At 43.6% G+C, this 26,999-nt stretch overlaps 1 protein-coding gene across 1 annotated transcript; it reads left to right on the top strand.

The window, feature by feature from the left end:
* The first annotated feature begins 145 nt into the window (after positions 1-145).
* LARS1 (leucyl-tRNA synthetase 1) lies at positions 146-26,552 on the top strand. The gene is made up of 33 exons (XM_054079675.1): positions 146-439; positions 522-588; positions 956-1,074; positions 2,656-2,743; positions 3,384-3,464; positions 3,890-4,030; positions 4,419-4,580; positions 5,526-5,638; positions 6,016-6,079; positions 6,539-6,606; positions 6,894-7,119; positions 8,192-8,279; positions 8,377-8,453; positions 9,093-9,146; positions 10,053-10,193; positions 10,824-10,901; positions 11,802-11,887; positions 11,974-12,039; positions 12,140-12,222; positions 12,950-13,088; positions 14,461-14,673; positions 15,688-15,745; positions 16,562-16,625; positions 17,157-17,340; positions 17,581-17,671; positions 18,497-18,637; positions 19,194-19,334; positions 19,419-19,529; positions 20,636-20,746; positions 22,736-22,840; positions 23,436-23,531; positions 24,440-24,572; positions 26,176-26,552. Exons 2-33 carry the CDS (start codon positions 583-585, stop codon positions 26,379-26,381), a joined length of 3,534 nt encoding a protein of 1,177 aa, XP_053935650.1. The 5' UTR covers positions 146-439; positions 522-582; the 3' UTR covers positions 26,382-26,552.
* The last annotated feature ends 447 nt before the right edge of the window (positions 26,553-26,999 follow it).

Genomic DNA, 26,999 nt, shown 5'->3' with positions numbered 1-26,999 from the left:
CCGCTGGGCTGCCAGCCAATCGGAGCCGCGCTGCGCAGCCTGCTGGGCGCAGAGGGGCTCTGCTGCTCCGCCCGCAGCCAATTGGAGGGCGGTGCTTGGAGCTCCAGCCCAATCCCCGGGCGGGCGTGACCCCGCGCAGGGATCTCTGGGACCGCACTTAAAGGGGTCGCGCGGCCCCGCATTCTTTTTGCCCGCTTTCGGGGTTCGCATCTCTGGCTGTCGGTCTGACAGCTCGTGCCTTAACCTCAGTAGCCGCAGTTCCTAACTCGCCCCTGCTGCTGCCTTGGCACTGCATTAAGGGGTGGCCCCGGGAGCGGGGCTGCACAGCGGGTACGGGAGGGGGGACGGGAGCAAAAGCAGAGCCGTGCTCTAGTGGCTGCAGAAACGGCACTACTGGCCGCGCATTGCAAACGATCTCTCCCCTCCACTCCGTTCCGCGTCGTTGGTCCGGCCCGGCCGCGCTCCTCCCCCCATCCCGCGTCGTTGGTCCGGCCCGGCCGCGCTCCTCCCCCCATCCCGCGGCGTTGGTCCGGCCCGGCCGCGCTCCTCCCCCCGTCCCGCGGCGTTGGTCCAGCCGGCACCATGGCGGTGAGCGCAGGCTCCATGCTCCCCTCTGGCGTCTCCCTCCTCCCAGGGTCCCAGTCTGTGGCTCCCCAGTGTCTCTACTTCTCTGTGTTTCTCCGCTCCCCGTCCTCGGCCCCCCCCCCCTCCATGGTCTGGGCTTTCCCTGTTCCCCTACTCTGTGCCCCCCGCCCAAGCCCCTTCCCCCTTCTTCCTCACCGAACCCCCTTCTCCCTGTCCCCCCTCCCGTGTCTTCTCCTTTCCTCGTTCCCCTCTCTCTTTGTCCCCACCTTGCGCTCTGTCCCCTCTGCGTGTCACCCAGCGCCCTTCCCGCGGGGATCTGTAACAGATGGCAGTTCTGTATCTGTCAAGCCAGACTTTTCTCGTTCCGCAGGAACGCAAAGGGACAGCAAAGCTCGATTTCCTGAAGAAAATTGAGAAGGAGATCCAGCAGAAGTGGGATGATGAGCAAGTGTTTGAGGTTGACGCTTCAGATAGACAAGACCAGAAGAGGTATTGCCGCGTTCTGTTACGGGTTTTGCCTTTATCTGCTTGAAATGTCTTTTGTGGGGAGCTTTGTTCCACTGGAAAGGGGCCTGTTTGAATGGATAGTGGTCGTGGATCATCTAGATGTGCTTGCTTAGGCATTAAGTTGGTATTTCTACAGCTGACAACAGAAAGCAGTGGTGTGCAGCTGGGGTTGGTCAAGTCCCAGTAAATAAAAGTCTTCTCTGTATTCCTTGGTAGCGTCAGTGCCCTCTAAGATTTAAAGACAAATTCTTTTTGGTGTCTAATACTTTTTGACATCTCAGTGTGATGTTGGAGCCCTTGCTAGTGGGAGAACAGTTGCTCTCTAGTTAGAAAGTGCACCTCCTGTGCCTGGAGGAAGCTGTGTACTTGTTCTGCTTTGCTCAAAAAAGGAGATAGACAAGCTGATGGGTGCTGATGTGGGCCAACTGGTTTTGCTTTGCGTAGAAGTGGACAGAGGCCAGGTGTGTGATCACCACTGCTCTCGCATGAGGTTTTGCGACTTCTTCTAGTGCGTGACCTTTATTGCAGGGGTTTGTCCTGCTGCCCTCCTGCTCATAGAGCTTCAGTTTGCACTTACGCTATGATCTGCAGCAATGTTATCCCAGGACAACATGAGGAGAGGACGACCGACATGGGTCAGAAGACTGGAGTGTTGAATTTGGAGGCGTAACACAAACTGTTGTGCCAGGGTGTTGCTCGCACTGCAGAACTCTTCTTTTTACCTAAGAGAAATGCAGTCTGTGCTTTTAAGTATTCACTGTTTTCCATGTTGGAATATGAGGTTGTAATTAATACTTAGTTCCTGACTGAAAATGAAAGTAGCAGATCAGCTTTACAATACGGAGCAGCTTCATCCCGCAACCAGGCAAAGGCTTTCCTTGTGCGTTTTTTTCTGGCCATGAGCTGGCTGAGCTCTGCTGTGGTGTGGGTGGAACTGCCATGAGAAGGTGGCAGCTTCTGTAATACTTTGCAAGTAAACAAATGACCTGACCTGTATTTATGCATCTTTGTGCATCATTGGTTGTGGCTGAAGAGAAGAGGCAAAGCATGAGGTGGAGCACAAATGTGAAGGTAGGAATTGACACTGCCCTAAAGGAAGTGATGCTGGTTGCTTTGAGAGGTCAGGTCACAGCAATAAAATGCACATTCAGAAAGCTGTGTGACAATCTGTCAGTGTGAAATGAGTACCTGTTGACAGTGTGCTGCTAGGAAACCTGAACCCCATCAGTGGGAGATAATAAGTGACTTCAAGCCTCTGCAGTAATTAATTTGCAGAAGTAGGATTGGAACTTGTTACCTCTGAGAAGATGTTTGATCTGTTTCAGTATTTCTCCGTGATGTCATTCCTATGTGGGTTTTTTCTCTTGTGTTTTTTTAAAGATGATGAAACCTCTTAGTTTATCGGCTCTTTAAAATCAGAGGTAGTGCTGCTGGTGGGGAAAATATGATTTTAATGTCACTGTGGGCTGATAATAGCTGAAAGTATCGATTACCTGTTGTGCATCTTTTGGTGGTCATTTCAGAAGCTAATTACATGTTTTAATTCTTTCAATGTCTTCTCAGCAAAGGAAAGTTCTTTGTTACCTTTCCCTACCCCTACATGAACGGCCGCCTTCACCTGGGACATACGTTTTCTCTGTCTAAATGTGAGGTAATAATTTTCCTTCGCTAATAGCTTTTAACACCCTTCTAGAACCCATGCCAGTTTTCTAGTTAAATGGTGAGCTAACAGAATGCTTTGCTAATTACTGTGTGGATTCAATGATGACTTAATTCAGACTTTCCTTTGTTCCTGTGTTGTCAGTGGAAATATTACTGGTTGAAGAGAAAGGCCCCAATTGCTTTTTTTAGTCATAGTGACTTGGCTATAAGTGTTTCTCCTGTTTGGTTGTTTAGATTTGCCCAGGTTTTTAGGAGGTGCTGCTAAATGGCGCTGGCTTCACAAGAACTGCTGTTGTCTCTTCTCTCCTGAAAGCTGTGCTTCGTTACCTGTGTGCAAACAGATTTTAGGTACTAGTGGAGAAAGTCCTACAAAATCAATCTTTTCTTTGCACCCATTCTTCTCCAGTCAAATCCGGCTGCCTGAAAAGCAGCAAAGCTCATACTTAAGCAGCCGGGCAGTGGTGGCCCTGGTAACCAAACTCAGTTCCTCCTGGGTGCTGCTGCCCGTGCTCCTATGTCTTTTTGAAGTTTCATGTTAAAAATGGAATCGTGCTTATCTTTTGAGAAGGGTGCTGGCTTTGCCTTATGCCCTTCTTGTTTCATCTGTTTCATTTTTCCACTTTTTCTAGTTTGCAGTTGGGTATCAGAGGCTAAAGGGAAAGAGATGCTTGTTCCCGTTTGGCCTGCACTGCACTGGGATGCCTATAAAGGTAAGGCGGTTTGAGGTGCTGAGGGCTCTTTCTGTTGTCTTTAATGCTTCTCAGAGCAGTGTTTACTGTCTGTGCGGAACATCTCGTTAGGGTCCAAACCTCGTCAAGACAGTGTGATTTGGAACATGAATTTGTAGTAGAGGTGCGTTGTGCTTGAACTACACATGGAATTTATAGAAAATAAAATACTTTAAAATTATGTTTAACTGTTGTATTTTTTCATTTGCAAGAAAATCCTTGCTGCATGCCTTGTCCTGGCATGGCAGGTGCTCTCGAGGCTGCAAGATCTCCTGGAAATTAATGCAATGTCCATGAAAAGTTCAAAGTGTTGCAGTGAAACGCAGAGTGTTATCAGTTATCTTTTAGCTAAGACTGAAGCAGATGCCACAGAGAAGTGCTGATATTCTGCCCGTGATTTTGTTCAGGCTTGTGCAGATAAGCTAAAGCGAGAAATTGAGTTATACGGCTGCCCTCCAGAATTTCCAGATGAGGAGGAAGAAGAGGAAGAAAATTCTGCTAAAAAAGAAGAAGAAATTATCATCAAAGACAAAGCAAAAGGCAGGAAGGTAAACTTTAAGCAAAGGCTTTCTGTTTTGGTGCTGTGCTCTTGAAGCTTCAGAGCATGGTTATGGATTTTTTTCTCCTCCGCTGTCGGAGAAACCAGTGATATGGATATTTAGATTGTTTTCCAGATAGCTGGGTGCTTTTAAGGTAAACTTGAAAAAAATGTATCAGCTGGATGCTTCCAGAGATACCATTGTACCACATACAATCTTAATGCTGAGCTGGTGCACTGTTTGGTGGTTTCCTGAGGAAAACAAGATCATCCAGAGGAATACTCTGATTTTATTTATTTTTTTCCTCTTGTCCTGTTGCTTCTTACTTGGGAGAAGGGACCAGCACCCACCTTGCTACAAGAACATGCGTTTTTCTTAACCAGAGTTGTCCTTTCAGAGCAAGGCTGCTGCCAAGACTGGCTCTTCCAAATACCAGTGGGAAATCATGAAGTCTTTGGGTCTCTCTGATGAAGAAGTAGTCAGCTTTTCTGAAGCTGAGCACTGGCTGGATTATTTCCCTCCCCTTGCTGTCCAGGATCTGAAGAGCATGGGACTGAAGGTAACTGTATGCAATCTACAGTTCAGCCATGCATGCAGCTGTGCTTGTGGTGTTGGATGCTTGGGAACGCGCTGCTGCTTCTTTGAGGAGATTCCCGCTCAATACCAGTGTTACTCTAGAAGTGCTTCTGGAATTTTGAGTTATTCATTTAACCTTCTACTACTCTTGGGAAATAATTCAGTTCTTTCTTATTTATAGCTTATACCCTGCACAATGATCACATCTGGAAATGAGAACTGAGAAAAAGAGTTGTGCCTTTTCCGTCTTCTGCCTGTATTGGAAGGCTGTTCTGTAGCCAGCATGGACAGGGAGTTTGGGAAGAGTAATGGGATGTTAAATGGAGGTGCTTGTCCTGCTGACAGCAGATCTTTACAAATAAAGACAGGTGGAGATTGTGAAATGAGGTGGTGCTAAAATTTGGCTCGAGTGGTTGGTTACAGACAACAAAATCCCTACAACTCACAGCGGGCAGGTTTGAGTTTTGGTATTTCACCTCTGTGCGCGCACACAGTCTGCATAGTTCGATGTTTAAGTGTGCGCTGGTTATGTGATATACACTTGCATTATGTCACTTGACAGGACAAGAGGGAATGGCCTGAAGCTCCACCAGGGGAGGTTCAGGCTGGATATCAGAAAAAAATTCTTCACTGAAAGAGTCATCGGGCACTGGCAGAGGCTGCCCAGGGAGGTAGTCGAGTCACCTTCCCTGGAGGTGTTTAAGGAACAGGTTGATGAAGTGCTTAGGGACATGGTTTAAGGGAGTGTTAGGAATGGTTGGACTCGATGATCCAGTGAGTCCTTTCCAACCTGGTGATTCTATGATTCTGTGATTATCTTCTTGGAGAGAAGCTTGTTTTTTATTTTTAGAATAACAGCTGTGCTCTTGGGAGGTTACTTGAATTTCTTTGCTGTATTTACTCATTGGAGGCTCTTCTGCATTCCCAGGTGGATTGGAGGCGTTCTTTCATTACTACAGATGTTAACCCTTACTATGATTCCTTCGTACGATGGCAGTTCCTTACATTAAAGGAAAGGAATAAGATTAAGTTTGGGAAACGGTAAGCCTGCCAAACCCTGTGAAACCCTGTGATGTGTCTCTAGGTGAAACCCTGTGATGTGTCTCTAGCATGTGCTTATAACGCACATTAAACTAAAATCCTTTCATTTCAAATGCTCCACTCCACGCAGTAAAGGAAGGTATTTTATTGTGTGAGATTGTGTTTCTGTTTTAGTTTTTCTGTAGGCGCTAATTTAAAGCAAAATAAGGCCAATACTAGAAACTTAAAAAACTGAATGTTGACGTTGGTGAAAACAGACTGGTGCAACCTTTGAAAATACCGTTAGGAGCTTTCTTTTTCATAAAGATCTTTATTTTTTTTCTGTTTATCTATGCGTTATTGTATTTGCAAATAAAGGAAAACCTACCTTTTTCTAGGTACACAGTTTATTCTCCAAAAGATGGACAGCCTTGCATGGATCATGACAGGCAAACAGGAGAGGTAGTATTTTTAACTGACATCTTCATGCATGGCTTATATCTTGAATACTGAATTGGAAAATAAATTGTATTTTGGAACAGAATGTATTTTGTATGTACAGAGTGATCGGTTTTCATTTGTTAGTATGTGTGGAAATTGAATGAACTCCTCTGTTGACAGCATTTGTCTTGAACTCTGGGCAGTGTTTTCCATTGTAGCTGTTTTCTGTGATTATTTGTTGATTTGTACATCATACTCTGATCTGTCTGGCAAGACAAAACAAATAAGCTGTTATTAACTTATGCATTGCTGAGATAGTGGCTGTCACGGGAAGATTTTTGGGTGCAGGAATAAAGTATAACCTCTCTCTCTCCAGTCTGTGTTTCAGTAAACAGCCATTTGTATCAGTGGAGATAACGATTGGCTTTGAAGAAAGCATTTGGTGCCTGAAATAACATTTGCGTTATTTGTGAATTGCAGGGTGTTGAGCCTCAGGAATATACGCTAATAAAAATGAAGGTGTTGGATCCTTACCCTGCAAAATTAAGGTAGGTCTTGAGTTTGCAATGGCGAGTAGGTTCTATCTTTTGCCCAGAAGTGGCCTAATGAGATTTTCTCTCTTACTTCTGGTGCTTCAAAGCCTTAGTCTCTGTTTTGAGCTGCTGTATTTCCTGTCTGTGTGGAACTTTAACTGGAGTTCGAAATAAAATGAAGTGAGCCACTTTCATCCCTTTGGAAACATCACTTAGAAGTTCACATAAGCTTAAAAGCGTGTTCTGTGCTGCCCTGATGTTTTTATTTTGGTGACTTCTAAAATAGTTTTTTTCCCCCCTAGTGGCCTAAGAGGGAAAAATATCTTCTTGGTGGCTGCTACGCTCAGACCGGAGACCATGTTTGGACAGACTAACTGCTGGCTTCGCCCGGACATGAAGTACATCGGCTTTGAAACTGTGAATGGGGATATTTTCATCTGTACCCAAAGAGCTGCCAGGAACATGTCCTACCAGGGCTTCACGAAAGATACTGGAGTCGTACCTGTTGTCAAGGAGCTGATGGGAGAAGTAAGTATCTTGCAGCTTGCTGGTCAGGGTTCTCTGTTCCTCTGAAGCTTATACTTACACAGAGGATGGCAGAATTCTATTTATAAAGAAGACATAGGAAGTATTATGCATTTCTGGAGTGTTTAGTGACTGAAAAAGCAAAGAGAAGAAAGCTTCCTTGGCAGCCATGCTGCAGCTGCTTCTGGGAGGTTACGCTGATACGTTTACCTGTGGACAAAGGCATTGCTATGGCAGTAGTATTCCTTGGGGAATGAATGGCTTTAAGTAACACTTTTCTGCTGGCTGTGAAGAGGGATGACATCTGTATGGGGAATGGAAAAGGAGTGGAAAAGTGGAATAACTATAAGAGGTTATGTGAAAAAGGCTTTTTGATACTGAAATTTTCAGTAAGTCTTTGAATGAAGCTTTTTTAGCTTAGTAGTTGAATGTTAGTGGTTTTGATATTTACTATCCTTAACATCTGTGCTTTGAATATGTGTAGTTAGCAGGGTTTATTAACACAAACTACCTTTATGCTGTTTACATCACTCGAACCCTGTTTGCTAGAACTTGTCACCATCTCTCTTGATTCTGCTTTGAAGAATGAAGTAGCAAATAGTTTTTGTTTCATTGTTACTATGCGTGATGCAAATCCAAACCAATTAGAGATAGGAGACAGCTGCCACAGTGCAAGCATGGTCTTGCAATGTGCTTTTCTGACTGTTTAACCTAGCTTTGGACGCTGGCTTCCTAATTCATTCCTGTCTTGATGCTGATGTGCTTCAGCTATTTGGAGGCAAACAGTTCTGGTTACTATCTTTTTCCAACTCTACACTTCCAGTAATTTTGCTGTTCTTTGTTATCTGGTATTTAACTTTTCCTACCAGTAAACAGGGCATAGACTGTCTCAAATGATACACACATGCTTTTCATGTACTTTGTCCTTATCTAACTATATATATATATATAAAAGATTTGTTTGTAATATGTAAGGAACAGCAGCAAATGTAAAGACTATCGGCCAGGAGAGCTTACTCAGCTAGGTTGAAAAAGTGCTGTGTTGTAATGGTATTTATTCCTTTGTCCTGCACAGGAGATTCTTGGTGCTGCGCTTTCAGCGCCTCTCACTACCTACAAAGTGATATACGCTCTTCCCATGCTCACAATCAAGGAAGACAAAGGTAACTTTGCTGCAGTGTCCTGCCATGGCCTGTTTGATGCACACTCTGCATCGAGTGTATCTTGACTGATCTTTGTTGTCCCTTTTTCTTCGTCAAGGAACTGGAGTGGTAACGAGCGTTCCCTCTGATTCTCCAGATGACTTTGCAGCCTTGCGAGATCTGAAAAAGAAGCCGGTCAGTCTGTTAACTTGTGTTCCTGTTTCCTTTCCGTAGTCTGGAGGGTCAAAAGGGTAAAATGAAACTGCTTTTAATTGGAGTTTTGCCATCTCTAACTTTACATCAAAGTAGTTAAAAATGAGTGAAGTTAAAGCCAGCTGGACTGGGACAGATTTTTATTCTCAGCTTTCAAGAAGAGTGTTGGACAAGATTCATGGCACCTCTGCTACCTGGTAAAGCAGAGAAGGGTACCTGTGAAACAGAGGAATTCCCAATCTTATCCAGAGATGAGATTAAGAACTAAATATGAATTAACAATGACACTTAAAGTAGCTGTTGCTGTTGAAGCTTTGAGAGGACATCAGTATCTGAAGAGCTGGCCAAGGCTGTTGGAGTTTTTGTTCCCACTCTTTTTTGGGGTACAGTGATAGCGGTTTTTCCCCTCTTAAAAATGTAGACAACTGTGAAAAAGGTCTACTTGTAAATGACACCAGGATTAAACTCTGGTATGAGAAGGGCGGAGAAGGCAAGGAAGTGGCTTTGTTTGCTTTATAATAAAATATTATATACAAGAAAGGCCCTGTAAATGGATAAAACCCTTTAAATCTAGATTTTTCTTCTTAACTACATTGCATCTTTTATTCCCAATTTTCCAAGGCTTTGAGAGTGAAGTACAGCATCAAAGATGAGATGGTCCTGCCGTTCGAGCCGGTGAGTACAGCCAGATGTGTCCACCTGCAGCACCCATGGCTTTGTCCTCACTGATGAGAAACAAGAGCTGTGCCTGCCTCTTCCAGAATTCCTATTTAAATCCTTCTCAGCTGAGAGAGCTGGAAATTTTAAAGTTTCCAGAGTTTGCTCTAGTTGTAATGTTTGGCCTGTTAGGGGTTGCACTCCAGATTTGTTATTCTATGTTGTACATCAGAGATAAAGGAAAGTATTAAATTTAGTGGGAATTCCTGTTTTGGAGAATGGATTGAATCATTACCTTGATAACTGTTTGGATGGTTAAAATCTACAGCTTTAATGCCCACATTATTATATCTGCTCTGTGCAAAGAGCTGGATCCCACACTGTTAATGCAGGCTCATGGCTGAATCCATTTTCCTTAGAGAACATAGGTTGCGGGTGAAGGCATCCCAATATTCCGCATTATCCTTTCTTCCATGCGCTACCTTCAGTTATTATCAGAGCAGGTCAGGAGCCACACTGGGACTACCAGGGATTTTTGATTTGATGGATGCACTAATGCATTTTAACTCCTCTCTAACTTGACTGGTAATGGATGCTGCAAATTACACAGAGTAGTGCAAACTAATAGAAGTTTGATATTAGCCCTGGCACATGGTTCTTTGTTTAATGTTGCTTTTGGCCAAGATACCGTGCAGCACAAACACTTGTAACTAGTAATAATGACCTTTTTTTCCTCTTCATAATCTCTGGTTCAGATTCCTATGTCAGCCTTGGGGCTGCAAACCAAGCAAAACATACTTGTTTGTTTCGTTCAGTGCATCACTTCTGGTGAAGCTCATGAAATCTGGGAAACAAACCTTTGTGTAGTTTTTGTTGCTTTGAGATAGTTGGAACTTAATATCTGACACTTGTGTTAATCCTCAGGTGCCCATCATTGATGTCCCAGGCTATGGCAACCTCTGTGCTCCATCCATCTGTGATGAGCTCAAAGTCCAGAGCCAGAATGACCGAGAGAAACTTGCTGAGGCCAAGGAGCGAATGTATCTGAAGGGGTTCTGTGAGGGAGTAAGTAATACAAGATCTTGATAAGTGTTTTCTTGCTGAGTGGTTAAGAGAAAAGAAGTGGGTGAAGATAAAGAATAGAACAAAAAGGCTGCAAAAAGAGGGAGATCTTTTTTTTTTTTTTTCCTCCTTCCCGGAAACTTTCCACTTGCTCTCTCCTGCAGTCAGGTTCTGCAGCTGGAGGAGTTATGGGAATCGAAGAAAGAGTGAACATGTGACTGCAAACTGAGACTTATAGTCTGATTTCTAATGAGTGATCACATTCTGGGAAGTTGAGTGGTTTTGTTACAAGGATTGGTTTGGAAGCTGCTACAAAGAGAGTAGCGTGTCAGTGTGCGGTGTGGGTGGTCTTTTCAGTCTCCTGCTGTGACTTGTGCAGTGGCTCACTGTGATGTGCTCCTCAGCTGTTTTCTAGGAAGCTGGCAACAGTTCTTGTTTGCTGTGTATATGCTGACATGGATGGAAACGCATTTTGGGTGAAGATGAATGTCTATTTAGTGAAAAGAAATCTGTATTGCTGTTTTTTCACTTCAAAGGTTGCAGTAACTGCTACTTCATGTTGATCTGTGAAGATATTGTAACTATTTCTTGTTAATCTAAACAAAAATCAACTCCGTGGGCTATGTTTTACAGGTAATGTTGGTGGATGGGTTCAAAGGACAAAAAGTTCAAGATGTCAAGAAGTGCATTCGGAAGATGATGGTGGATAACGTATGTGGTAGTATGCATGCAGCTGCTTTTAAATGATCCATTTTGCCTTTTTCCCAGCAGCGGAGTTGCTGGAGAGAGCTCTCTGTTTTAGTTCTGCAGTGCTCTTAGAGCTGCTCTGGGTCACTACAGAGTATGAAATGCTGCTGAAAGAAGGACCTTGTAGTCTCAGACTAAGTGGGATGAATGACTTAATTGGAGGTCTCTCATTCCTTGCTTCATCCTGTCACCTTGTCTAGGTCTGATTTAATCTTTGATAGCGTTGTGAAGTTATTGAAAGCGTAGCATCTGAAGCAATTTTTTTTCAACCCCGCCAACAGAGAAATTCAGAGACGTGCAAGCAGCCCTTTTCTGGGGCTCATTGTACAGAGAAGGAAGAGCAGTACATGAGCAGTGGTCATGTCATCTTTCTAACAGGGTTTTCCTGATGAGGACCTAAGTGGGAGAGGCTCAGTATTGAGTCAGTGTTCCCTTATTGTTGCTGCATTGTTATGTTCAGATTAGAACACTTGTCCTGTTCCAGCCTGCATCAGAATGTGTTTTTTGAAGGCAGAGCGAAAGCTCACTGTTCCATTTCTCTTTATCTTCCCCTCTGGGTGCTGTTTTAATCAGTAGGGGCATAGTCAATGAGGACTATTTTGTGCTCTGTCCTCTTTTTCGTCACGCAGGGAGATGTTCTTTACAAAATTACGTGGACCGATACCTCACAGAAACACATAGGCAACTGTTGCCCTCGCTTTACTGAAGAGGGTACTAAGGCAGAGATCTTGTGCAGTGATGAAAACCATGCAATAAATGGTGTAAATCAGATTAGAACGGAGAGGGTGATTTTTAGTAAGATGTGAGTTTTTTCAAGTCTTTAAGTACTTAAATCTTAGCTTTTGGTGCTTTTTCATCTCCTAGGATGAAGCCATGATTTATATGGAGCCTGAGAAACAAGTTATGTCAAGGTCTGGTGATGAGTGTGTCGTGGCCCTGTGTGACCAGTGGTAAGTGAAGTAAAGCTGTCATTATGAAGTTACTGCCAAAGTATTGTTATTATGGATGGCTTTATTACAGCAAACTTTTCCTGTAGGTATTTAGACTATGGTGAAGAGAACTGGAAGAAACAAGCATCAGAGTGCTTGAAACACCTGGAGACGTGAGTTATCAAAGCAGATATAGAGGGGATTGATCGTTTGCTGCTTCTGATGGTCTGAGAGGGCTGAGAGGAGTAAGCGGTAACAGCTCATTTCTTACAGGTTTTGTGAAGAGACTAGGAGAAACTTTGAAGCTGTGTTAGGTTGGCTACAAGAGCATGCATGCTCCAGGACATATGGCTTAGGTAGGCACACCACTGCTTTTCTTGCTCAGGAGTTAAAGGAGATGGTACTCATCCCTTCTTTTGTAAAGCTTAAGTGCTTACGAAGAAATTTGTCAAGATGAGGGTGGTGAGGCCCTGGCCCAGGCTGCCCAGAGATGTTGTGGCTGCCCCATCCCTGGAGGTGTTCAAGGCCAGGTTGGATGGGACTTGGAACAGCCAGATCCAGTGGGAGGTGTCCCTGCCCACGGTACGGGGTGAAACCGGATGGGCTTTGAGGTCCTTTCTGACCCAAACAATTCTATGATTCTATCTGGAATCCAAAGTGGTAGAGGAACCCAGCATCCCAGAGAAGGCACACATTCTTGAAACAGCATGTGGTTATTGGTGCATTCCTATGGTGATTCTGTGCAGCGTGTCTGTTGCTCTTTACCTGAGCCATTTATTTGGAAGAAATTTCATATATTGAGTTTTCTCCTTAAATTCTGACTCACTTTTGCCTTGTATAGCCTCTGGCATGGGACAGCTGTCATAACTGTGTTACAATGCACAGCAAAGGATCAGGAGCTGAAATTTATTTGGCAGTTGTGTTGACTACTAAAGTAGCAAGTACTTTCTGTATAGTAAAGTTTTCAAATACATAAGCTGAGATTGTAGAAAAGGGATTTTTAAGAGCATACACATAAATACTTGCATATATACATGCATGCGTGACTGAAAGTATCTGATACCTGGTTTCTGTCTCTGCTAGGTACCCGGCTGCCCTGGGATGAGCAGTGGCTGATAGAGTCTCTCTCTGACTCAACTATCTACATGGCCTACTACACAGTGGCCCACCTGCTGCAGGGAGGTAACCTGAGGGGCCAAGGAGAATCTCCTCTAGGCATCAGGTAAGGAGAGTGAATCCTCACATTTTCTTCTTGAATTCAGAGCGCTCATCTCCTGAATTGTTCTTGACAGACTAGCCAAGCCGGCTGATTCTTTGCTTTTTTGTTTGAAAAGCATCATTGTTAAACCTTAACCTGCTGTTAGATAAGATACAGCAAATCTGCAGAAGGGAAATAAGGAAGGAGAAAAAGAGTCTGGTGGCCAGAGAGAGGAGGAATGTCTCTTAAAGCCAAACTGTAGATCACCTTTTTTAATATTTGTTGAACTTGCCTCGAGGTGGTCCTTGCCAGGCGCTTCTGAGTGGTTGGTTTCAGTGGCTGATGAGAACTCTGCTTACTGAGACTGCTTTGCATCTCTAAAACATGGTGTTCAAAGTGGGCAGGGTTAGCATTTAGTTCATGTTACTATTGGAAGCTCTTAGAACCATCATTTACCCACAGCTTGTAGGCCTTCAAAATCAGAAAGAGAAGGTGTTTGTGCTGAAATACCTCCTAAGAGTGCTCTGTAACTTGGTTGGAGCAGTTGAGAGCATTTGGTGATTGGGATTGGAGAGCTGAGACAGTACAACTCCCCTGGAACTGATAAATCACTGCCAGTCTTACCTGGAATCTCATGCTCTAATCCTACATGATTTATGAGTTGTTTCCTGGCGTAGTTTGCACATCGGAACTAGAAATAAGTATATTTTTTAATGCAGGCCAGTGGCTATGGAATTGTGGGTCTGAGTTGCATCACCTCAGACCTCATACCTCATTTTGTTTTCATTCAAAATTGTGGATCCTAGCTCTAGTAATTGGTAAAATGTGTCTAACAGTAAATGTTAATTTTGAGTGGATTAATTCCGTTCAAAGTGGGAAATGACCATTTTTCTGTGTAGCAGGTGACCTTGATTTGTACAGTGACTCTTGTCTTCCTGCTCTTTTAGTTTCATGGAAGCCAGGAGAAATGGCTGTACAGCCCAGGACAAGAGAGGGCAGGGAAACGTCCTGGTGAAAGGAATTCAGCATTCCCTTGAGGTCACAAATAGTGCTGGGGGGGTGCCATTTGGAAAAGGAGTGATCAGATTTCCAGGACATTGAAGATTGTGCTTTAATTATGAATTACTTTTTCTTTACGGGACACTTCATGCTTCACTGGGAAATATCAAAGGTCCGTTAAAGCAGGGCAAGGCTTGAGGAGTTGTGATTTTGTTTCTGGTGTTGGCCTCACTCATGTGATCTCAGAGTACCTGAACGCCCTTTGCCTGGGTTTGCTCTGTTTTCCAAAGGCAGTGTACTGTGCGGGTGAATCGGTGTTGAGCTGCCTGATTCGAAATAATGTGGGGTGTAAGAGGAACTCTTACTGCCATCTCAATGTGAGACTTATTCTGCACAGGGCACATCAAATGAGCAAAGAGGTCTGGGATTACATCTTCTTCAAGGCAGCTCCATTTCCTAAAACTGAGATTCCAAAGGAAAAGTTGGACAAGCTGAAAGAGGAGTTTGAATTTTGGTATCCTGTGGATCTCAGAGTTTCTGGCAAAGACCTTGTTCCTAATCACCTCTCATACTACCTCTATAACCACGTGGCTATGTGGGCAGATCAAAGGTGAGTTCGGAGATGGTGCAAAACAGGGGAGCCGGAGATGAATTGGGAGAGGTTGTGGCTCTGGCACATTTACCAGTGGCTTTTTTTGGAGTGTGCACCAATCAGAATTAGGCTGAAAATTTATACTTTTGTGCCACAGCTTAGTTACAGTGTCTGTAGTAGAAGTTATTGCAATCAAAGGCTTTTTACTATTATTTCCCTGGCTTTTTTTCTAGAATCCTTTGAATATTTTAAGCTGCAAGATTCTCGTATACGAATTCTAAAGCAGTATTTAAAGCAAAATTGAAATCTGTCTAAAATGGCTTCATCTGAGAGAACAGATATTAACCTTAGCTTTCACTGGCCTGCAGTACAAAAGTCAACTGTCTGCTGTAAATATATCCTCCTATGGATTTGCCAGTGTTGGATCATATTCTTGTGCTGGGATTTTAACTGCTTTTTTTTTTATTAAGTTTTCTTAATTACGTCTCAAGGATGGTTAAAACAGCGTGTGTCTGTTCCTGTGGATACAGTGCAATCGCATGGTGCTCTTACACAGATGTTGTTCTGTGCACGTAGATCCTGTGTTTGCCTTCCTGAAGCTCTGTTTGGGAGTTATACAAAACTGTGTCCGAAAAGCTGGTTTTTGGTCTATATTAAAGACAGGCATGGGGAACTGGATATCTGCTTCCTCTGCTAGTGGAGGTGTGGGACCCAGCTCTGCCAAGTGCTGCTGGGCAGTGCCAGTTGCTGGCCTTCCATTAAACACAGCTGAATAGAGGGAGGTGGGGTAATGAAGTGTAGTTGTAGGTGTGGTGCTCACCGCTTTGCATTTCAGCGATGATTTTCACTAGCCCTCACACTGTAGTTTCCTTTGAAGACACTCCTTAATTTTTTTAAGGCACATCCTGGATATTTTTTTGAGGATTCTGCTTAAGGTGTTCAACCCAAACTGGAAAAATAAATGTTTTTGTTCTTTTTTCAGAAGGGAAGAGGTGTTTGCTTTGACAAATGCTTTGTCTTGTTTTCCAACAGAGAAAAATGGCCAGTAGCTGTGAGAGCAAACGGACATCTCCTTCTCAATTCCGAAAAGGTAAAAATGAGGTTTTATGTATGAGATGTCTCTTGTGGCTGTCAAATGTGTGCTTGCCAGCCAGGCTGGGAAGATCCATCTTGGAAGTAAGGAGGAATAAATAGTGAAAACTATAGTTTCTTTGCTGATGCCCTCCAGTTTTTCATTCGTCACAGATAGAGACGTGCCTTTCCTCCAGTGCTAGCGAACACTTAAATTTGCTCTTGTGTAGCTTGCCCAGGTTAGTAAGGATTGCAGTGCATTTCTGTTAAGTTTTAGGGTGATACAGAATGGAGAATGATTGATTGATTATTTTTCTTGACTAAATTTAACTTCATTAAGCACTGGAGTGGGTGCAGCGAGAGGAAAAAGTTTGTGCCAATAACTTGCTAATGTGTATGAGTTCTGAAATCAAATTCAATTGAATTTAAAAGTGCCTGAACCTTGGAATTAGGCCTTAGAGACTGTCCAATATAAAGCAAAAATGCAGGATGAGCTAAAAATGCCATTTTTGAAGTAGTATTTAAGTTTGGTTTAGGTAATTTCTGGAATCAAATTTTGGTGCCAGCTGTGCTATTTTTCAAAGCCTGAGGAGGTCTGGGGTGCAACCTAAGATGATGCAGAAGGCAGCTGTTGTTCCCCTGCAGCTGTGGGGTGCATGCACTTTGGTAGTAACAACTTGTGCGAGTCTCAGGAGAAGCTCTGCATTCAGGAGTTAGGTGAATGCTTGCCCAGTTCAGGCTGCTTTTACTGTGAGGCCTAGTTCAGATTTACCCAGTTGCTTATCCGATGGCCAAATGGATGTGTGAGATAATAATAGACTCTTCTTTCTTTCAGATGTCTAAATCGACAGGCAACTTCCTTACCCTGACTCAGGCTGTTGACAAGTTTTCTGCTGATGGTAAGTACGTTATGACCTGCATCTGGTTTTCCGTTATGTCAGAATAGATAAAACTAGGTTTTTGCTGTCAAAGGCGTGGTGGGTTCACTGGAGCGTTGAATTGCAGTAAATCTACTGCTTACCACCTGTTCCCGTTTGAAAAGCTGAGCTCTTTAGAGCGTTGGGATGCCTGTTCCAGCAAAGGAACCACTCCTTGTGTCGAGACCTTCTACAGGGGGCAGTTTCGTTCTTTCACAATCACTTAAGAGGTCAAAACATGAGATGCACACTGGTACACACAGTGTATATATGAGCATGCCCGTTTGCGTGGTTCCTGGTGCCTGGTTTCCCTCCGGAGGAGGGCAGTGTTCCTCTCCTGGGTACAGTGCACCCCTTGAGACACCTCTCTATTTGGCCGGGCAGCTTATGAATTCACTTTACATTTGATCAACTCGTAATGAGGAGTTCGTTGCGTTTCGGTTTGAGTCCCAAGCCTCCTGCATCTCCCAGCTAACTGCTGGCCGGCACCTTAGCTGATCCTGTTTCCTTCAGGCATGCGTTTAGCTTTGGCTGATGCTGGAGACACTGTTGAAGATGCCAACTTTGTGCAAGCGATGGCAGATGCTGGTATTCTTCGTCTCTACACGTGGGTGGAGTGGGTCAAGGAGATGATTGCAAACAGAGACAGTCTAAGAAGCGGTCCTGCTGACACCTTCAATGACAGAGTCTTTGCCAGGTACTGTACAAAGGCTAATCGTGCAGTTTGGCCCATATTTTTGTCTTGTGAGGAACATCTCTGTAGTTTTTGGATTTTTTTTCCTATGAATTATTAAATTCCGTAAACCAAATCACATTGTAGAACAGGCTGTGGGATTGTGCTGTGCTGGTGTCATTGATAGTGGTGTTTTATACAGCGTTGCCATTATGTGAAGTAGATTATGCAATACTGATGTTTTCACCCCCCTTCCGTCCCTAGTGAAATGAATGCAGGCGTAATGAAGACAGAACAAAACTATGAGAAGATGATGTTTAAGGAAGCTCTTAAAACTGGCTTCTTTGAATTTCAGGTAGGAGGTCTCTTTGTAGGTGTAAGAAACTAACACTTGGTATTTGTTCCTTTGTGGGTTTCTTTTGATCCTGATGTCTCTGATCCTTAATTACACAACTGCATTGGAAAGAGAATTGTGCCAAGAAATGAGAGTACTTCAGTGGAATAAATTTGAGATTATGAAGATCTGCTTGAGTTGTTTTGCAGAAGGGAGACAACTATGCTGCTGCAAGTAGTCCTGTTCTCTAATATGAACTACAAGCTGCCTAAAAAGAAGAGACAGTGTTGGAAAGAGTTTTCTTTTTTTAGCTCCTTTCTAATAAGGAACTCTTCGTAAGAAATCCAGATAGTACATCAACAAAAATGTTGGGAAGCAGAGTGTGTTTTGATCTGCTCCATAAAGCATGTCTCCAGAGTGTCTGCTGAACCATGCCACTTAATGAGTTACAGATACTCCTTTATGTGCCGCCTTTGTCAGGAGTGCAATTACATAGGCTGATCTGTACAAATAATGATAGATCATATTCATTTGCTTTTTCTTAGTACTTGTTAGTATCTTTGTGCAAGCTATTTGGGATGACAGTCCCCGACACACAGTTGGGGGTGTTTGTGTCTCTTATACCTGTGCCAATAAACACTTTAAAAAGTACCATATTCATGTGAAAATCAAAATTGCCAAGTGACAGATTCACACTCGGATGCTTCAGGAAAATAGAGTTCTTGTAATAACCCATTAGGGAGTTTGAGGCTGCTTACATTCTAAAGACATGTTAGAGGAAAGAGTTGTGTGTGTTTCTCTGGCCATTGGAGCATGTTAGTGATGGTTGTGTTGGCTGTGTTTCAGGCAGCGAAGGATAAATACCGTGAGCTGGCGATAGAAGGAATGCACAGAGAGCTGGTGTTTCAATTTATTGAAGTTCAGACTCTACTGTTGGCTCCCATCTGTCCCCACTTGTGTGAGCACATCTGGTCCCTGCTGGGAAAGGTACTCATGTTCCGGTTTTGTTGTCTGAATCGGGTCCAAGCTTTTATAGTTTTTCAGGGAGGCTCATGTTAGGCCTATGAATGTCTTTCATGTGCAAGGAGAAGAAACCTGTGTCTTCTGGTATGAGGAGCCATAACTGGTTATTGTCCATAGGACAGTGCATGTACGAAGTTAGTCTGTTCCTGGGATGACATATGCAACTTTAAAGCAAGTCTGCGTCAGTTGTCTGCTCACAAAGAACTGATCAAAAATTAGACCAAATAATGCAATATTCCTGGAGCTATGCACGAAACTTAAGAGTTTTGTAATACCCCTGTACTTGCAGATGAAGTTACGTAGCTACATGGCAGGTTTAATTGCATGTATAGTCTTCAACACACTTGCAAATAAGTGCCTGTTGGCTGTGTACTCCTTCACAACCTGGTTATGGGTGGGTGCTCACTGAGGTTTGCACTGTCTAAATGCCAGTTTCCAGTCAAGCTATAACGGGTTGAAAAGCCACCAGGTACTGATGTGTGTTCATCTCTGTGCTTGTCACTTCTTCCTTTCTTCAAAGACTGGTTCCATCATGAGAGCATCGTGGCCAACAGCAGGGCCTGTAGATGAGGTGTTGATCCGCTCCTCTCAGTACCTCATGGAAGCAGCTCATGACCTCCGTCTCCGTCTCAAGAGCTACATGGCACCTGTGAAAGGAAAGGTGAAGCGTACCTGGTCATCTTGTGGGTGTGCATCCTGTGTTGCCTCGGGACTCCTCCCTAAGCGTTTCCCTCTGTTTCCTCAGAAAAGCATGAAAGAGCCTTCCCAGAAGCCTTCTCACTGTACAATCTACGTGGCAAAGAGCTACCCACTGTGGCAGCACACCACCTTGTTGGTTCTGCGGAAGCACTATCAGGTCGACATCCTTTCGTATTTCTTTTGGCTGCTTATCTGCATTTTTGTGGGCTGCTCTTTTTCCATGTGTAAAAAAACTTAAGCTGTACTTTGTTACCAATTTATTTAAATATAAAGCAAGATGGTTTTAATTTTCTTTATGCTTTACAACTGTCCCATACGTTTTGGTGCTTAATGAAAATGTCCCAAGGACGGTCACTGATTTGGCAGCGTGATTTCATTGTGTTTTGACATCTGAGTAGAAAGCAGTCCATTTTCACTTTCCATTTGTAAGTGGATAGCTTTGAACATTTTCTCTGCAAGTATATTTCTGAGTGTATTGACTGACAGATTGATGCTTCCTTATTGTGCAGGTGGGCTTGAAAGCATTGTTTTGGTCCTCACATAGGTCTGTACTAGTCAGTGCTGTTCCAAGAAATATGTTGAAAAGGAGCTCATCGTTCATGAGTAGAAATGAGCTTTTCTGAAAGCCGAAGAATCTGCTTCTGGCAGGGAGAAACTGCTGAGGGGGGCTCTGGACATTGTGACAAACCACCCTTCTCAGCTTGGACCCATCAGTATTGGAGCTGAAAGATAGAGACACGGCTTTTCCAACTTGCAGCATTGAGATAAGCCACTATTCCTCTTGTGAACTTTGGTTTTGTGGTATTAAACTTCAGGCGTTCTCTAGGCTTTTTTCTCAGCAGCGTTAAAACCTATTGGGTCCAATGTGCTGAATGGGATTGTTGCAAATGCCGAAATTTTGGGAGTGAAACCCAAACAATTCAGGAAACCAGTGCTTAAAAATGTGCTTGTGACAAGGCTTAAATGTGGATTCAAAATGCATCCTAGTGGAACATTTAAGTATATTAATATATAGTCACCAGAAAGAATAAAACAGAATAACGCTGAATTGCCTCAATGTCAGTGGTTATCTGGGTTTTTTGGTCAAAGTTTTAAAATTCCACTTTAGAAATGTTTCAAAGGCATGAGAGTATTATGTGTGGAGTCAGTGATGGTGACAAACCTTGCTGGTGTTCGTGGCGAAGCACAAAGGGTATGTGGTGTTAAAGGGTGAGGTTTGTTCATGTTACCTGTACTTTCTAATGGATGTTCATCAATCTTTAGGCCAGTGGAGGTCAGCTGCCAGACAACAAAGTAATTGCCAGTGAGCTTAGCACCTTGCCAGAGCTGAAGAAGTACATGAAGAAGGTTATGCCTTTTGTTGCCATGATTAAGGTAAGCGTTAGAGGGATGGTTCTTGTTTAGAAAAAGCTTTCCTGAGTGAAATGTGTCAGACAAAGGCAATGCTAGCTGTTAACTTTGTGCATGGGTGTTGTTTCCTTTATTTCATTCTAGATCTCCTACTGACTTTAGATTTTGGTCTCTGCTCTCTATTCCCTCCTTGTTTGGCATCTCCATAGTTTTGTTCATAAACTTTTGACACCTTTGGAGGAAAGGCAGGATGAAAATGTCTCTACATGAGCTGGCCCAGGTGAACTAATGGCTCGTCAGAGCTTGGTATTTTGTGTTCTGCAGGTTATACCATCTGTGCTTCAAATACAAAGTGGATTACTCTACATTTGAATTGCCATTGTGTTGACTTTCCATTTTTTTGTGCTGGAACCAGCTAGCTTTTCACAGTGTCTGAGAAGCCTTCAGAAGGCACAGAGCAGATCTGGAGGCCCCTGTACGAGTGAAGTTTGTAAAGAGCTGTAGTGATGTTAGCTGAACTGATGCAGCTGGGGAAGGTCAGACCAGGTTTGAGTCATAGAATCATAGAATGACCTGAGTTGGAAGGAACCCACAAGCATCGCTGAGTCCAGCTCCTGTTCCTATACAGGACAACTGCAACATTCACATTGTGTGTCTGAGTGCATTGTCCAAACACTTCTTGAATGCTGTCAGGCTTGGCATTATGACTGCATCTCTGGGGAGCTGTTCCAGTGTTCCACCATGCCTAGGGTGAAGAACCTTTCCCTAATGTCCAACTTAACCCTCTCCGCTGCATCTTCCTGCCATTCCTTTGGGACCTGACATTGATTGCCAGAGAGAAGAGCTCAGCACCTGCTCCTCTTCCTCCCCACCTCGTTGAGGAAGCAGTAAACTGCGATGAGTTCTGCTCTTTGTCTCCTCTTCTCCAGGCTGAACAGACCAAATGACTTCAGTCACTTCTCATATGGCTTCCCCTCAAGTCCTACAAGTGTTGGGTCTGAACACCCCTGGGTTTGATGTCCTTCTTTGGGCAGCAGCTCATGAACCTGGTGCGCACAGGAATGGGTTGGCATGCTGGCGCATACCCACCTATCAATCCTGTCACTTGTAAAGAACAGTAAGCAATTTCACATGAAGGCGTGGAAACATCAGACTCCCTAGATCAGTGATTTTTTTCTGTGAAACCAATCATTCAGCTTTTCTAGCAGACAGTAAGCATTTCTGCTTGCTCTTCCTAACCATCAAAGGAGAGCCGAAATGTGGAAGGAACTTTGTGATTTACCAAGGGAAGCAGTTGTTCACGTAGGGAACTGTTCACATTAAACTGAGGAGGAGACTAGGAAACAGCGGCTGTGCTGAGTCCAACAAAGCAGGGCTTCAAAGGAGACAGCTGGCTTGGCATGTGAAAGCAAGCAAGGGCTGGGCTAAATTCCAAAGAGGAAGTTCTGTTTTAGGGGAAAAAAAAAACAATCACATGTTTTTTGTATTGCCTTTGATACTTGGTCTCTTGTGACTGTTGCTGTTGGCTTTTGGACTAATTAAGTTACTTTTATGTTAACATTTAAAGTAGTTATTTCCCTGCAGAGAACTTGTTTTACAGCTGCTGTGAACACGTCCAGTTGTTGTGTGCTTGGCCTGTGTTTTAAACTAGGTCATGAGACCAAATTTCCTGCTGTGAAGCACCGCGGAAATGCTGACTTGTTTTGTGAATTCTTAACCTGCACATGAAATAGGGATTATAAATAACTGTGAATGTCAAACACCTTGTCAATTCTATATTAAAAATGTGCTCTAACTGCTCTTACTCCTCCCATCGGTGTTGCCAAGTCCCTGTAGGAGAAAACCTATTACAAAAAAGTTATTGCGCCTATGTTAGTGTGTTGTGCCAGCAGAGTTCTCATGTCTAAAAGCCTATTCTTGTCATGACTAATGTAGATAGTTTGCTATTTTGAAGCATCATTTTACTTGCAGTATTTAGAAGGTTTTAATCTCCCCTCCCCCCCGCCCCAACAGGAAAATCTAGAGAAGAATGGTTCACGTGTTCTTGATCTGGAGATGGAGTTTGATGAGCAGGCGGTACTCACAGAGAATATTGTCTACTTGACAAATTCGCTGGAGGTTGGTACATATTTGGCATATTCACTGCTTGTTTTTTGTTGGGAATGCTGGAGAACCAGCCTTTTCTAAGGCTCTGAGCCTGTTTCCATTTAACTTTTGAGTGTGCTTTGCTCAAGCAATAGTGTCCTATCAACTTCCAATGTTTTGATCTTGCTACTGGTATTTGTCAAATACCGGTGCAGAGATCTGTTAAATACAGGCATGAGACATGGTGATAGGTGCATGGCACACAAACGTGTTCCCATGGAACAGTGGTGGGTTTTGCTGCAGTACTGACTGTGCTTGTGATAGTGAAGCCCAGAGACCCTTTTGAAGAGGTGTTTTTTTCTGAGCTAACCAGTGCCTTGCATTTTTTCAGCTGAAGAAAGGAGGAGGGGATGTTTCAAGGCCTTGCTAGCAAGAATGATCACAGTCCTTGGCCTTGTGTCCCTGGACTCTTCCAGTGGCACGTTAACTGTTAATTGTCATATCTGCTTCCTGCTTTACTGTACAAACAGTTGTTTGATAGGCCTGGAAACTCCTGAAGGCCTGTTCCCTCCAAAATAATTCAACCCCTATTTATTTCCCTTCCCCACCCCCTTTACTTCTTTGACAGTTGGATCACATTGAAGTGAAGTTTGCATCTGAAGCAGAAGATAGAATAAAAGAAGACTGCTGTCCTGGAAAGCCATTCTCCATATTCAGAACTGAGGTAAAATCAGAAATTCAGATATTGGGAGTCTGAAAACTTAATTAAAAAAACCCGAACAGCAACAAAATGCCAACAAAAAAAAAAACTCAAACCAAAAGCAAATGTGCCATTTAAAACTTGAATTTGACATGAACATTGGATTTTTTTTGCCTTTGATCCAACACCCCTCCAAAACATGAAACATCTCCTGTAGCAATTATGTAGCGCCCTAAATGTCTGTGATTGTACGTGACCTTTACAGCTCTTCCAGTCAACACAATTCAATGATTCAACCTGAAGGCTTTTAAAAACAGGTGAGCTGAGTATCCGCGCGTTCTCATATTTGTTTCTCTCAGCCATATGCCTCAGCCACCACTTTAGATAAGGTGGGTTATGTTCTAGTTAGAACATCGGCCCAAACCCAAGAACTGAGAAGGTTTTGTGCCAGTGTGGCTGAATCTCACTTCACCACTGTTATTTAGGGACTGTTGGGTCACTTGTTATGCTATAAGGTATTGTAAATTCCCGTGTGAAATGTTAGGATTCAGCAAACAGGTAATGCAGTGGGTTTTAATATTGCCTATGTTTAGCTGTTAGTTTATTATAGGCTAATAAAGAGCATTCAGCAGCATAAAAATAAAACCTTTCTAAAGCATTCCTGCAGCTGTGTCGTGGGGCCTTGGAGGAGTTAGTGAGCAAGCGGTAAGATCAGTGAAGCCCTAACAGTGGTATTGCGTATGGATGTTTTTAGCTCTGATACCTTTCGACGCTAAAAATGGGAGACTGAATTCCCTAAATATGACGTAAAAGCTTGTGTATCCTGTGGCATGTGTAGTGAAGAATTGTGGGAGTGCTTGCACCCTGCTTCATCTGAGGCTTGGATCACAAATGCAGATCCTCCTTTAATGTTTGTATGCTCTTTCTTCCAGCCCAGCGTGTCTGTGTTTTTGGTGAACCCTCAGCCATCAAATGGCCACTTCTCTACAAAAATTGCCATCAGGCAAGGGGACAGCAGAGAGACAGTGATCAGGCGCTTGATGAAGACGGACAGAGGAATCAAAGGTGAAACAGTGGCACAGGTGTACAGTGCTCGCATGCTGATTAGGTTAACGTTTCCCAGGGAGAAGTAGAAACAAAGCTACTGAAATTGGTGCTACTGTCATAGGTACTTAGAAGGGAGCAGGAAGTTTTGTGTTTGGGTGAACCAGAAAAGAGAGAATCTGCAAATAGGCTTCTCTGGGGCTTTTCCTCATTAGTCTTTTTGTTCTGCTACTGGGATACAGAAATCTGCTTTCAGACAGGGATTAATGTGAGTGATATTTCCCCTGGTGGCTTGGGTTTCCAAGAAGGAGTTGGTCCCATAACTGGTTATGGCAGCTTCTGCCACTTTTGTTCTGGAGCCCAGGGTGAAAAAAAAAAACAACCTAGCAGCCTCTTGGGAACTAGCTTAGTGCTCATTTTGAGTCTGCTGAGCTATTTCTTCCCTCTCTACACCTGTACCCTTTATGCACTATACTTCAGCTGTTCAGTGTTGAGCTCTGTAGTGGTAAGAGGCACAGTAAGTACTTGAAGAGTTTCCTTGAGAGCACTCGGTCCACAGGCCGTGGTGGATCCCAGCCTGGAAGCATTAAAGCAAAAGCATTTCATCATCTGTGAAGCTGACTTTGCATTTAGGCTGTGGTAACACTGCCACTTCCCTCCCCTGGCCTTGGCTGTAGAGCTGTTGAAAGCATTAGGTTTCTGGTGAGTGCAATGACAGAAAATAACTTTTTTGAATGGAACACCCTCTGTATTTTTTATGAAGAGTGCAGGAATTAAGAATCGAACACCTCTGAAGGACTAGGAACTGGGTGTGAAAGGGAGATTGAGCCTCACTCAAAAGCTTGTGACAGCAGAATCGTTTTTTCTTTCTGCATCTTTCAAGAGCTCCTGTTTCTATTACTGTTCATCTGTAGAACAGAGACCATGTACTGATGGCATGCGCAGGGAGGGATTTATGATAGCATACAGGAAAACACAGGCAGGGGAATGCATCCTGTCCATAAGAGAGGTGTGTGAGTCTGCTGGCCTTCGGCTGGGTGGGTGTTTGGAAATAACTAAAAACAAGTGAGGTTAAGCAGCGAGTCCTTCTCACTTTGTCTGTGGCAGAAGGCGTCACTGCTTTGTTGGTGCCTAAGGCCGGGATGCTTGTTCTTGGAGCAAGGCTGAGCTGAAAGATCATGGGCTTCCTCAAGAGCTTCCTTGGTCTGCTTAGCAGTCTTCTGTCAGTGTGCATTCTTGTGAAGAGTTGTGTTTAAGACAGCTCTTACCTTCCTGTTTCTCCAGATCTCTGAAATTCACTCCTCAGAAGGTGATACTATAACTGTTCAGTTGCTCATAAGCTGTGCCAGAACCAGATGAGGCAAACATAGTGCTCAGAACAGTACTGGGATTTGGGGAGTGTGTGGTTTGTCCCCATTGCAGCTGGGAACGTGCTGTGCCACTGTGGAAGGACATCTTTGTAGTGGGTGTCAATCTCAACATAGATCTTATTCCTGAGAGAATATATTTCCTTGCACCAGGTAGTTTTAAGTACTGAGAATTCATTGTTGTTTGGATTAACGCACTGGATGCTACAGCTTGTGTGTAGATCCCGCAGCCTGACTGGCCCATGTCTGTACTGCAGATCTCTCTAAAGTGAAGCTGATGAGGTTCGATGATCCTGTGCTTGGGCCACGCCGTGTTCCAGTCCTTGGCAGAGAAGAAGCAGAGAAAACGCCCATTCTGGAGCAAGCCATCTTCCACATCAATCTAGAGAAGAAACAGGTTTGCATTACCGAGAACGGCCTGACAAAGGACATCGGTGACACAATTGTTTATCTGATTTACTAAAATGGTGCGTGCCTGACTTCACCCCTGGCAGTGAGAAAGTTTGAAAGACTTTGAAAGAATCTGTAATGAACAAGCATTGGAATTTGTTCTATTTAAAAAAAAAAAGCCCACCTAAACCACCCTAACTCTGCATGCGAGTTCACGTGGATATAATAAAACTATTTTCCTCTGGTCCTTTGTCTCTTCTTGAAAAGAAGCAGTTATCCTGAGAGCTACCAGGGCAAATCTTTCTATTCAGCTGCAGCCAGTGCTTTCAGAAGTAAACTGAGCATTCAGAATTCTGCTCCTTCCTGAAAAGGTGGGGATCTGGGTAGAGAAGTTGGTTGTAAATCACCCATAAGAGAGCAGGAAAAGTTGTTTGTGCACTTGTGCTTTACTTCCCAATGAGCAGGGGACTGAATGTGGAGAGGGCACTGTCACAGACTGGCCGTCCTGAAGTGATTCCCTACTGAAGAACTCCCAAGCAAGAGTTAAATATGAAGCTTTCCGTGCATCTCAGCTCTTTAAACGGGAGCGCCTGCAGCGAACTCTGTCAAAGGCTGGCTTTTCCTGTGTTGCTTTTTCATGAATCTCTTAAGTGGAAAGGTTAAGTGTTCTTTTCTTAGATTTTAAATTGAT

This window comes from Cuculus canorus, chromosome 14 (genome assembly GCF_017976375.1).
Source record: "Cuculus canorus isolate bCucCan1 chromosome 14, bCucCan1.pri, whole genome shotgun sequence".
In the NCBI taxonomy this organism is placed as follows: Eukaryota; Metazoa; Chordata; class Aves; order Cuculiformes; family Cuculidae; genus Cuculus; species Cuculus canorus.
The sequence above is the reverse complement of the archived record's forward strand: the minus strand, read 5'-3'. Positions and strand labels throughout refer to the sequence as shown.

Excerpts from the sequence above, each read along its gene's own strand:
- LARS1 (XM_054079675.1), top strand. Across the intron at positions 10,194-10,823 it reads TGAAGGGGTTCTGTGAGGGA|GTAATGTTGGTGGATGGGTT; the intron begins GTAAGTAATACA and ends TATGTTTTACAG. Across the intron at positions 11,888-11,973 it reads GTGGCCCTGTGTGACCAGTG|GTATTTAGACTATGGTGAAG; the intron begins GTAAGTGAAGTA and ends CTTTTCCTGTAG.